Source organism: Periplaneta americana, chromosome 3 (assembly GCF_040183065.1).
Source record: "Periplaneta americana isolate PAMFEO1 chromosome 3, P.americana_PAMFEO1_priV1, whole genome shotgun sequence".
NCBI classification, from domain to species: domain Eukaryota; kingdom Metazoa; phylum Arthropoda; class Insecta; order Blattodea; family Blattidae; genus Periplaneta; species Periplaneta americana.
The window spans coordinates 42,599,733-42,612,783 of NC_091119.1; the positions used below are offsets into that span (position 1 = coordinate 42,599,733).

At 33.5% G+C, this 13,051-nt stretch overlaps 1 protein-coding gene across 1 annotated transcript; it reads left to right on the top strand.

Moving 5' to 3' along the window:
- Nucleotides 1–9,310: 9,310 nt before the first annotated feature.
- On the top strand, nucleotides 9,311–11,572 carry LOC138695958 (cytochrome c oxidase subunit 5B, mitochondrial-like). Its single transcript, XM_069820372.1, has 3 exons — nucleotides 9,311–9,488; nucleotides 11,044–11,117; nucleotides 11,196–11,572. Exons 1-3 carry the CDS (start codon nucleotides 9,407–9,409, stop codon nucleotides 11,397–11,399), a joined length of 360 nt encoding a protein of 119 aa, XP_069676473.1. The 5' UTR covers nucleotides 9,311–9,406; the 3' UTR covers nucleotides 11,400–11,572.
- The last annotated feature ends 1,479 nt before the right edge of the window (nucleotides 11,573–13,051 follow it).

Genomic DNA, 13,051 nt, shown 5'->3' on the forward strand with positions numbered 1-13,051 from the left:
CACAGCACGAAAAGTAGTGTGCAGCATGCTACTTTTGGCTTACGTGTGAACATGACACACAACTTTTGCAGCTGCAGTACAAAAGTTGAACAGCAAAAGTAGCGACTTGTAACCATACATTTAATAGTTATAGTGAATACTGTCTCTTCTCAAGTTCACATTGCAGTGTAAAAGTGCTTGTTTCAAAATTCGAGTGTCGTGATTTTTTTTAATATTAATATGAATAAAAGACAAGAGACTTTGCCTAATTTTGGTGTTAAGAGATATCATACTGAAGCACTTTGTGACACAACTAGTTCTGCATCCACCTCCAAGTCCACAGAGCGATCTCCAGGCTAAGCAGAAGGATTGGAAAACTAACAGCACACACAAGAAAAGGTCTGCATTCACTTGTAAATACATGGACAACTACTTAAAGTTTGGTTTCATACACTACCTTGACACTGACCAATTACCACGATCTCAATGTGTCATTTGTGCTACTGTTCTGGGAAATGAAGTCATCATGGTTTTATCGAGATCTCAAAACAAACCATTTCGATTTAGTCAACAAACCCATTGAATTCTTCATACATAAAATAGATACACTTAAAAGAAAAGAAAATCATTTCCCAAGTTTCAACCACTGGTACTCTATAGGTCTTATGATTACTTATACCATACTTAATTATTAATACTTACGTTAGTTAAATGTATGAACTTTTAAAAGAAACTGGAAAGGTAGGGATATTTACAGGTAAATTTGTTGGGATTGGGCCCATGTCTTATAGAAAAAAATAAATTATTGGACCACAGTCTCTGAAAAGTTGAGAATCACTGAACCACTGGTCTAGCACAGTGTTTCTCAATCTTTTTGATGATGAAGCTCCTCTTTTTCTCACAATAATTTAGTGCAGCCCTCTAGTCTAAAGTGTAAAATGTACTGCAGTGTTTCTCAACCTTTTTGATGATGAAGCTCCTCTTTTCCTCACATTACTTTAGTACGGCTCCTAGTCTAAAGTATAGAATGTACTACAGTGTTTCTCAATCTTTTTGATGATATAGGCAGCAATGCCAATCTGTCACCATGGAGTCTGGTTGGCTGGTTTGAGCAGTTACCATGGTGACGCCTTGAAGCCACTGAAATGTCAATACCTTTCTAGTGTTGTATAGACTGTAGGCCAACTATATAAATATTGTTATGTAATAATCCTCTATTATTAAATCGTAATCATATTGTATGTTAATCATAAATGTTACTGTAATAATATCCTCTCTCATATATATATATATATACACACACACACACACAGTGCGACCCATATTTATGTCCAACTTTTTATTACACTGTAGTAGCGAAACCAATACTGTGGAAGCTGATAGACATAAAATTGTAGCTGAAAGTAAATGTTCGAGAGCTCTTGATAAATTTCTGAGTACTAAGTTAGATGAATAAGTAAAAAAAGTAAAAGTTACATTGTATAAAACAGTCATAAGACCAATTGTGCTTTATGGTAGCGAAACATGAACGCTAAGGAACTGGAACAAGTGATGGCATGGGAGAGAAAATTTTAAGAAAGATGTATGGTCTTATATATGAAAATGGTCTTTGGAGAATTAGGTACAATACAGAATTAAAAACTCAATATAAATCTCCAGATATTGTAGCAGAAATTAAAGCTTATAGACCAGGATGAAATACAGTAGAACTCCTAAAAAGATTTTAAATTCAAAACCTGAAGGTAGATGCAATATTGGTAGACAGAAACTGAGTTGGGCAGTTGATGTAGAAGATGATTTAAGAACTCTAGGAGTAAAAAGATGGAGAAAGAAAGCAATAGACAGACAAGAATGGGCTAAAATACTATGGTAGACTACAAGGACTGTAGTATCAATGAAAAAGGAGGAGGATATGGTCCACTTAGCATAAGTTACTACGGTACTTAATTAGAAACAAAATAATCTATCCTTTCACGATGTGGCGGTGTTTATGTACACTATATGTTGTCCTTTGATGGCTCAGGTTTTTTTGGGACATGATAAATTTCAGTGCAGTCAATTACAATTCTGTAATTTTGTAGATTTTTAAAATGTAAACCATTTTTCTTATTACTCATAGCCTAGATCATATATACTAACAGATAACTCCTTTATATAGACTTTCGAGTTAGCAGTTGGAGGCCGGCTTGATGTAGTTCAATAATCGTTAACAGATGGCACAATGACCAACACCATCACGAGAAACGAACTCTGAACCGATCTGGTCGGTCTAAATCGATTATTTCTTGCTTACGAGATTATCTCGTATGTACTGTCGACAACTGATGACCATGGATAAATATTATTGGCCTATATGACCTTGGAAAGTTCGGAACGATGCAGCTAAATATAGTTGTCACGTGGGCGAAGCGAAGAGATAAGATAAAGTACGCCTTTGCATTGAATAGAATACAATACAGTCTCTCGGCGCAAAGCCAATCTACCTATATAGAATATAGAATATGTAGACCATGTTATAAAGTTATCCGTCGGCTAAATTATGATTCGTTATCTCTTCTGTTTTTATATATTTGTCGTGAATATTATTTATATTATCAACTGAGTGTATAACATAATTTATCCGTTAATTGATATTTTACTAATGATAAATCCATGAACAATGGGAAATAAGGGACCAAACACTGAAAAATAAATAAAATAAGAGAATTTGACGTTCATAATTATAATGTTGTCGGAGTTTCGTTATACTTTACTTTGAATTATTTTAACTTGAACCACAAAAACGTATGAAAATTAATGTTAACATTACCTATTTAGTTATGATAGTAGTATATTAGAAAATTTGTGCATATAGCCTGATTACAATATATAAGTAATACTATCCTAACCTAAGCAATAGTAGTCTTGTTTATTTCATACATGTTCGTATAATTATACAAAAACAAGAATAATCTAGTTTGCAGCCTGTGATGTCTCATTTACAGTATTATATAATATACATGTTACGATATTTACTAGGTACTTTAACAATATATAGTTAATAATATTATAAAATATACAGGCCTAATCCATTACCAAGAAATACCCCTTCCCTCACATTTTCAATACTGTTTACCTCAAAAGGCCTTCACACCTTATTAGACACTGGATTAAAATAGTCATGTTGATGTAGGCCTACAACATTACATTTTTTTGTCACTACTCCTGATCCCATTCTAACAGTTTCAGGTTTTGTAATTTGTAACAATACTAACAATACTGATGGTCATTCCATAGTGACACACATAACATTTTCGAAGTAACTATGATCTTCACAGGATATTTAATTAAATACTTAAGAGTTTATGAAAGAGACATCACTGTCTTTTAACATAAGCATTCCAACATATAAACAGAAAATCTTAATGAAAAGGAATAATTAATCATGTAAAAAATATGAAATATTATATGGTGTGACGAACATTTTCTTGCCACTTAATTTATTATCAAAATGGAAAATGTTCATATTATTGTGCCAAATGACATAAATAGTTGTTTTCCAAAGAATTAAGACACTTGTGTAGTACATGTAACTGCTGAATACTTTAATGAAAAAAAAAACAGTGCCATTAACAAATAAAATATTACGAATTATATTGTGACACACGAACATTTCTGCCAAGTTGATTACTATTTTTTTCAGATGCATATCGAGATTTATACACAGTGCCTACAGTTCTTATTATACAAAGCAACACTTGATTACACTAAAATACACATTCAGATTTAAAATGTCCTTGGTTATTTACAACCATATGTGGTGATATCTCCTGTGTAATATCATGTGATGAATACACCACTTTTCCTCCCATTTGTAGTACTTTCCTTTCTTGAACATCACGGAAACTTTAAATTCGCCACCACAAGCTTTTGTAACTTCCTCTGCTTATCTGACGTCTTTTTTTAAAATTGATTATTTAACGATGTTGTATCAACTACTAGGTTATTTAGCCTCGATGGGATTGGTGATAGTGAAATGATATTTGGCGAGATGAGGTTGAGGATTTGCCATAGATTACATGACATTCGCCTTACAATTGGGGAAAACCTCGGAAAAAACTTCAACCGGGTAACTTGCCCCAATCAGGATTTGAACCCGGGCCCACTCATTTCACGGTCAGATGTGCCTACCATTACTCCACAGCAGTGGACCGAACATGGGTTATGTACATTAATTCTTTTGACTTTCGGTTAGCTTTCTTAAGAATACGCATAAAGAAATGTAAGTTAGTGCTTTCCAGGCTATCCTTGTAATATTAGTGACTTATTTCAACGAGTTTGTTACTAAAATATATACAGTACCTAAGTGTTTACTTGTGGCACTGGTGAGCCATTTAATTGGTATATGAGACGAATTTAATTTTGCGTTTTACAGAAGGATACATATTGATTTACTTTTGCTCACATTGATTTTAATTTTATTTGTTGTAGTCCAGTTTTCAATAACGTCAAGCTAGTTTTGCAAGGCGGTGATATGAGATTTATCACTAATTTTTTCTATATATTATACAGCCATCCACGAATAACCTTGCCTGAGAAGTGGCATTTCTATTCAAATCCTGCAATAATTTTCAGTAAATATTTTGCACCGAGAAGCTATTATACATTTAATTTTACTTCTGAGACCAGTGAAATATATGCCAATTTTATTAGAAAGGTGCATGTATAATTATCCAATAGTATGATGTTATCTGCAACAAAAACTAAAGGACATGAAAGGAAAGAAGAAAACATTAATGCTGTGGTTCTTAGAGTTCCATTAGAGTTACGGTACACGTTCATTGTCCACTGAAAGTTGTATTTCTCTACTGAAGTGTAAAAGAGAAACTCTCATAAATTATGTCAGAAACAAAGAAAGGCACCACCCAAATATGTAGGATAATTAATTTAATAATGTTATTACCGGGACTTGAAAAAAGCAATCATATGTAATGGGTGGGGAAAAAATACTTTTTAATCGCGCTTCTATAGTTCGACAATGCTGACTATTCAGAGTTTTGCCTGACAGGTGAGCTACCATAAATTCCTTGAAGTCCTAGTTATTACTGAAGCCAAATGTGTGTCTATTGTCAAGAGTCCATTTTATTTATACTTGTTAAGACATCATTCATAGACTAGTTACCGCTTTCAGTTTTGATACTACATACATTGAAATTAATCTATTATTCGTCCTATTTATACATTTATATTGAATGATTCGGTCTATCTTCATAACACATCTCATCAACAATACTCGATAAAAAGAGTTGAAATAGCTTCCATGCTGCGTTGTATTTATTTTGTAATGTTCCTATAGCAGAAATATTAAATAGGAATTCCTTAAAACAGATTTATATTCACTCCTATGCCTTTATATACAATACCAGTACATATATTGTATTTCTTAAGATTTGGTTACTTTATAAACAGTATGTTAGTGCAAGAACTCTTTTTTTCATATTTAATAATTCTGGCATGTGTCAATAAATATGCTTGAGACCTCTGTCTCTCTGAATTACTCTTTACTAACTGGAAACATATTCCAAATTTATATTTTAAAAAAGTATTAAAATATCCTCACAATTTAGAGCATAACAATTCCCGAAATAATCATCCTACATTAAATTATTAAGATAAAAATGATTCAATCTATCGCTTGTAACAATACCCTTATGGTCCTAATAAATTAAGAAATAATTCAGGTACATCCAACAGATTTATTTTAAAATGGCCTGCAGTTATTATTTTGAATTTTATTGTACCTTACAAATTTGAGTTAAGGTACAATAAAATTTAATCAAGCTTCAAACAAAGTAATTCCATCTTTCCAACAGGAGGACAATAAATACTTAAAGTAATGCTAAACTCGAAAAACTTATTGATGCAACTTCATTTCATATTCTATACCACTGGCACCAAAAAAAAAAAAAGTGTCCTATTGTTCATACTGATTCAAGATGAATAGTTTCTTAGTGTTTGTCCATTCCACTTTTTTTATTGTGCTTCCCATTTCTATTTCTCATATTTTAGTAGGTACTTCACATGTAGTATATGTTTTACTTCAATACATATAATGACCATGAAGATATTTGGATATATCTTACAAAATTCTTGCTGAAGACCATTGTGGTAACATTCTGCCGCATCTGTAGTTTGTACATTTCGAAATTTTCGTGCTTCAGCCCAAAATTCAGGCGGGGGGAGGGGAGGTTGATGTGCCAATGTAGTTTCCCAGAATATAATAATATTCAAAACATTCTCTAATAGGAGGGGCCTCTGATATTAGCTCTGCAAAAAATCTGATACCGGTACTTCTGTTGCTGGTAAATAAGAAAGAACTAAATATAAAAATATTTAACCACTTTCGAATTTCAGGTGCTTTGTGTCTCAGCTGCTGGTTTGATATACTGTTTGTTTCCTCTAATTTTCCAGAGCAAAACTGTCCTAAGCGAAATTTACACTCTGTAATTTTAACACTGGGAACATTTATTTTGGCAGCATTGTGTGATGCAATTTCATAATATAACAAGAGCTTTGAAATGATTAACTGCTAACTACTTACCTGGGTGAAAGTAGCACTGAAGTGGTTCCTGTGATTTCTGAAGTGAAAACCGTTCAATTTATAAGGAATTTTTTTGTGGAGATGCAGTTGATTGTATATGCAAGCCTAGATCATATATTGTAAAAGTGCCTAAACTAACTGACCCCAGTGCTGTCATGGAGGCCACACGAGGCCATATATCGTATGGAACCTACAATTTTTTTTTAATTAATCATATGGGGAAATGAAAATTTTGTCTGTAAGGAGCCATACGGCATATGGGTGTCTAAGTTTTGTATGTGGAGATCTATACAGATCTTAGATCATCTCTTGCTGTTCCTACTGTACCTACCGGTATTTTGTTTGATGTTCATAAACAAAAATTATCCACCTCTTCAGCACTGTAATACAGAATTATATAAAATAATGGTTGAAAAACAAGAAGTGCTGCAAATATACACTCCAAGATTCATTGAGACAAGTGTGCATCAATGGTGGTGTTACATGGTGTATTCTTTAAATCAAACTTGTACAATTAAATTGTAAAGCAAAGCAATTTTACTTCTTCTTTAATATTAAAAAAATAATAATTAAATGACAATTGGAGAGATAGAAAGAGGAGAGTGAAATATATTTCAAGGGAGAAAACAAGGGGTGGGGTGCATGGCCAAGAAAAAAATTACCATGACAGCACTGACCAAACCTAACCTGTTACTGGCTCATGTATGCAAGGTGAAGAAGCTGAGTATGAAGGAAACTACCTCAGCGCTAGTTTAACTCTTATAGATGAACTATATATATATATATATAAAGAACTTCAAGTGTCAATATTGTCTCAAAGGTTTCTGTGTAACAAACTTCATTTAGAAATGTCCATCTGCGATTATGTTAACTGCAGAAGAAGGAAGAAATATTGTCGTAATATGAAGTTACTCAAATTTCCAATTAAGGACAGGAAAGGCTACAAAAATTATTTTTGATTTCATCCTTATAAATTGAACGATTTTCACTTCAGAAATCACCGTAACTACCTCAGCACTAGTTTAAGTAATTTAAGGACCAGTATAAATGAAATTTGATTAAAGTGAGAAAGAAATTCGTAAGGGAGGCGGTCAGGAGGGATTGAGGTTGTCTACTAATTCGTTACAAACAACTATTATAGACTATTTCATTTGACTAACCATGATTTGTAGAGAGCAAAATACCTACAGTAGGGTAAAGATTCTAAATCAGTACGTTTATGAGAACGGATAATAAAGTGTCAGGAAAATAACAGAATTACCGTATATTGCAATTAACTTTGCATTGGCAGAGAAACCGCACAGGGTATCGTAAATCTGCTGAAAATTAGAAAATTGTGTAAAAAAATGCATTCAGAGCGAATTTTCCAGCCTGATAATATCTCGCCCACGTTATGGACATAATTCAATACCGTAAGACTGATATGAAACGAATACTAGAACAATTTGTTAACCAAAGACGATGTTCAGTAGTTATTTAACAACATACAGAGCAAATAAAAACACAAACGCATATTCTAGCAATAGTTCAGATGAAAAGAAAATGATTAGTACGACCGCTTATTCGTAAAAAGAACACTGCCAGCTGTGTAGCCTACATGAAGCAATATATCAGGTCTACGTTATGAACACGTTGAATTTAATGTGGACGAGAAACGCACAGTTATTATTTATCTGCTTCCATATCGCATCATATAATACACCTGTAAAATGAAAACATGTAGGCCTAGCAAAGAGGAAACATTTTTGGGAGGAGGGAGTTGTTATTCTTCCCCTTTCGGATAAATTTCAGAAAAGGGATACCTGCTTTTCCTTCATATTCAAAAATTGTAATCTTGTTCACACAAAATAAATTAGTGCCTTTTCGTGAGCATCATGATGTGCATTCAACAAACGCAGACAAATCTGATCTTTTTAGTATTTTGTGATAATTGTTTCTAGGGAGGTATTGTATACTGAAAATTAAAAACAATTAGATTTCGTACATCAAATGACGGCAGATTATATATTGAACGCATACAACATCATATCAACCATGTACCAAAATGTCATCTATGTGTGTTTATGAATTTGGGTAAAACAAGCTTCTGTATGCTACAATTTAGCAACACATCAAAGTAACATAACCTCACATTACAATGAGAAAGAAATTTGGAGGTGGCATGACGTAAAAAAGTCATCCCACAGTCGTATTACTCTATGTACTTTTCAGGTACTCTGCCATCTAGTGTTGGTTATTGCAAGCTCATTTCTCGACACTAGCGACGCATAGCGTCCGTTATTTTCCAGTTGCGTCTAAATTTAATATAAGCTTGGTCAATCTGTTTTATATATGATCTAGGCTCATAGCTTAGCCTAGGAATGCGACAGGAAAGTTGTTTGGAAACACGGCATGCGGTTGTTAAGGGTGTGACGTCACACTAATGTGGCTCGTGGCATACGAGCATGCATGCGTAAAATTGAAACGAGTTGAACAGTGTGAGATATACCTTATAGATTGACTATAGTCAATAGTGATTTTTGGTGCTGCTATCTGGTGTTTATAGTAACTTTTATAGATAGTTCGTATACCAACCTGATGGCGACATATATCGCCTTAAGAATGTATCAACTTAAAGTTTATGCTCTTTATGTTAATATATGTTTTTTATTTATAAAATTATATAATTATTTAAATATTTCAGAACTTAAAAAGCTTTTGTTTTCTTACAGTACTAGAAACTAGTATATACAGTAATAATTAGGAATGTTGGTCACTCTGAAAGGTCGTATCCTCAGCTGTTGCAGTAGGAGGGTTCGGCTTCGGGTCTAAATTTTGCTCTTGTCTGGCCTTTGGGCTTGGTTTAAGATGGCTTCTCTTTGCACAAGAATTGCGTTACAGGCATCTCGACGAAATGCCGTGTATTCATGTGTAAGATATGCCAACACATGTAAGTTGATTTGCTGAGGTATTTGCTGGTGTACCCATTTACTTGTGATCAGAGGGTAGAGAATGTCTTATTGCAAGTAGACTATAAGAGCAAACTTTGTTAGGTTCTGCAGAATGTGGCTTTCAAATGAGATTGAGGCTATAATTTGAGACTCAATTGAAGCAAGTCTATCAGAAAAAAATATATAAGAATTAAAGGAAATCTTATAATTTCTTTCAACCGCCATTTTCTAAAGACGATTATCTAAACTTAGCGATGATAGATACAATATGTAATCAGTTATATTATTTAAAAGCTGATAGCAGTGTAATACGATGTCTTGGCTGTGCGTATTCATAAGGGCGAAGATCTAAAGAAATCGGAGTTTGAAAATCAGGTTAGGAATTGAGCCAATAGTGTACATAATGGCTAGACGTTTAGTCAACTGTCCGAAGACAGGTCTGAACCTCACAAGTGATACCAAGAAGGCATCACCTATGAGGCAATTAGGCCAGGAGATAATGGGGTAGGGTGGCCAGTTCTTTCCCCCCTAATGGCTGGTGTGCGTAGCTATTAACATTGTAGGGGTATGGTCATGGTTTGAATTCCGCTTGGAGCACAGATTTAAGTTGTGTAATATACGAAATCTTTCGTCTTTCTCATCATCCAAGTTTCTGATGTGTAGGCCTACGTTATAGCTGACCTCTCAATTCTTTTAGATAAAATAATTTTGGTTTTCCTAGAGAGTAGAGGGGTTTTAATCGATTTTGAACCCAAAGTACTGTAGGTTCTATTAGAGACCATCAGTCAATTTGCAATATCCTTGGATGTATTACTACCACTGGTGACCGGAATCGAGATATGTAAAGTTATCACCTTTTTTAAACTTGTAATTTTACTTGAGAGTTTGCCACTTGTAATTTGTAATAATATAGCCTACTTAATTCTTTGTTTACGAGATTGCATTTTCAGTTCAGCGCAAAACCAAATACATTGAAAAGTAAAATGGAAGTAGTACACGTAAACACAAAAATAGAAGTAGGGACGAGGAAATGATTAGGTCATATTAGAGAAGGAGTATCTAAGTTAATATAGGATTTTGGAAAAATGTTCGACAATAATATAGATTGTAAAAGGACTTAGACGTGCAACATAATTTATTTTGTTTAAGAGTTAAACTTCACGACTATGCAATATATTTGAAAGACCTGTTTTATATCGTATATTATTATTTTAGAAGATGAGCTGAATTAGTTCTTCAAATATTGTGCAGTTTTCCTGAGATATTTGTGAATTTTGTTGTTATTATTTTTTTTTGGTGTGTTGTATCGTACAACTTGCTCCATAGTTTACTGAATTAGGTTTTTAACTGTTGTTTTAGTATTTGTGAGATTTTTTATGAATTTTGTAATTATTTAAAAATCTTTTTTATTTAATTTTTGTAGACATTACAATTCACGTAATAACTTACAAATATTTTTTTTCTGTTTTACTTTGTACCATTGCGTTTTGAATAGAAACTACTTGTGTTCAGAACAAGGCCGAAATGATATGGACGTTAATTTTTTTCTTTCAGTTACTGATCCAAAGGAATTAGCTACTGGACTGGAAAAGCGAGAAATCATTAATGACGAAGTTGGAAAAGACCCAGTAAGTAAAATTTGCTGTGACTTTCTGAAATTCCTTTCCTGTGTCATTTGCACTATAATGTTTTTGCACTGTTTGCAGGATCCATATGGTCTGGCCATCAAGAGGGGTCCTGGCACCAAGGACAAGCCCAACTTGATCCCATCCGCATTCGACTCTAGGATTGTTGGCTGTATGTGTGAAGATGAGTCGACCCACATAAACTGGATGTGGCTGTACAAGGGCCAGGCTTCACGGTGTGGTTGTGGCTACTGGTTCAAGCTTGTGGAGAAGCCAGCTTTGTAGTTTGTTTTTAGTTGGCTCAGTACTTTGTAGACTTTTTCGTGGTGTAATTTTGAAGTGCAGCAGATCAATGCACTTAAAAAAAAGATGCTTTGTTAAATGAAAACTCTGTGTATAGTATTTTGAAAAACAATAAAATAAATAGAGGGAAATTTTCGCTCTAATGTAGGAATAAAGTTTTTAATTTCATTGTAGTGCCCTGATTGGCAAGTGACGTACACTTTCTTTTAATTTTGGCGGAAGTAATGAAAACTATAAAGTTATACAAATATGGTTTTGTCTTTTTCATAGCTTTAAAATGGCATGAATTGGAAATTGAAATAGACAAGGCAAAAAGAGAATGTTAATACAGTCTAATAAGACTTCAATTTTTATATGCTAATATAAGATTATCATAACTTACGACAGTGGTTCTCAAAGGGGGGACCGTGGACCCCCGGGGTCCTCCAAAACTCATTTTGGGGGTCTGCGAATATTGTGGGTAGGAATATTTCTTCATTTCTTGAGAAGGATTTTTATTTTTTATGTGGCAATGTCAGAAGCACATTGTCCTTCGTTGGTACAACAGCGAATATGGATTATAAAGAATGGACACTGAGCAAATTTTCCTGTGTTTTGTTTCTCTGTGCGCCGGCGTTTAGTTCCACTTTCAAGCGCTAGAGGTTAGTGTAATTGAGCATATGGTAAGATAATAATTGAGTATAGAGTTGAGACACAGGATCCAAACATCGCCTACCTTATTGCATAATCCAGTAATGCTTTGCTTCAAATAAATTCAAGTTAACAGCTTTTCCTTATTTCTCAGTGGCAAATTAGTTGTAATAATAATTTTTTTTTTATTTCAGATATAATAAATTATATTATAAAATAATATAATGCATTATAAAATTAAGTATCGAATTCGTTTAATATTTGTATATAATATAATATAGGTATATGGTTTTACTTCTCATAAGAATTTTGTTTTTCCATTTTCAGTGCTATCAAATCATTACATATTTTAATTGTTGTTGGGATCAGCGTCTCAACTCATTATAAAGGAACTCTAGAGTCTAGACATTACAGTTAATGACGGATTTATTATTTTATGGATCCAATTTATTTTATTTGAGTACATAATGTACCTAGATGTATTAATCATATGTGTTATATTTCCGCTGTGTCGACTGCTAGCTGGTGTGATGTCAGCTCCAACTCTAGGGAGATAGCAGAGTCTCACGCTCTAGCTGGCTTGAAGGTCATTGAAATCAGTCCGGCTACATCAAAGGTGCCGACGCGAAGTGTCCATACTCAATTGCCTATATGCTGGGTACAACTTATAAATTCGTTCAATTTTTATCGACAGCTTTCGTGTGTTATTAATGTAAAAATATAAGCAGGATTTTTTGTATGGCAATATCGTCACAAGCACATTGATCTTTTTTGTTACAACCTATAAATTCGTTCGATTATTATTTACAGCCTTTGAGTGTTATTGATGTTATTAAACGATGTAAGATTGTAAGTTTAAACACAATAACCACAAACATTTTTTATAAGTTTTTTCTATAAGGGATCATTGGCTCATACATCACCATAATTTGAAGATGAACTCAGAGATTAGTTTCCATTTCCTAAGTTTAACAATTCGTGGTTTCAAGTTCTTTTATCAGCAT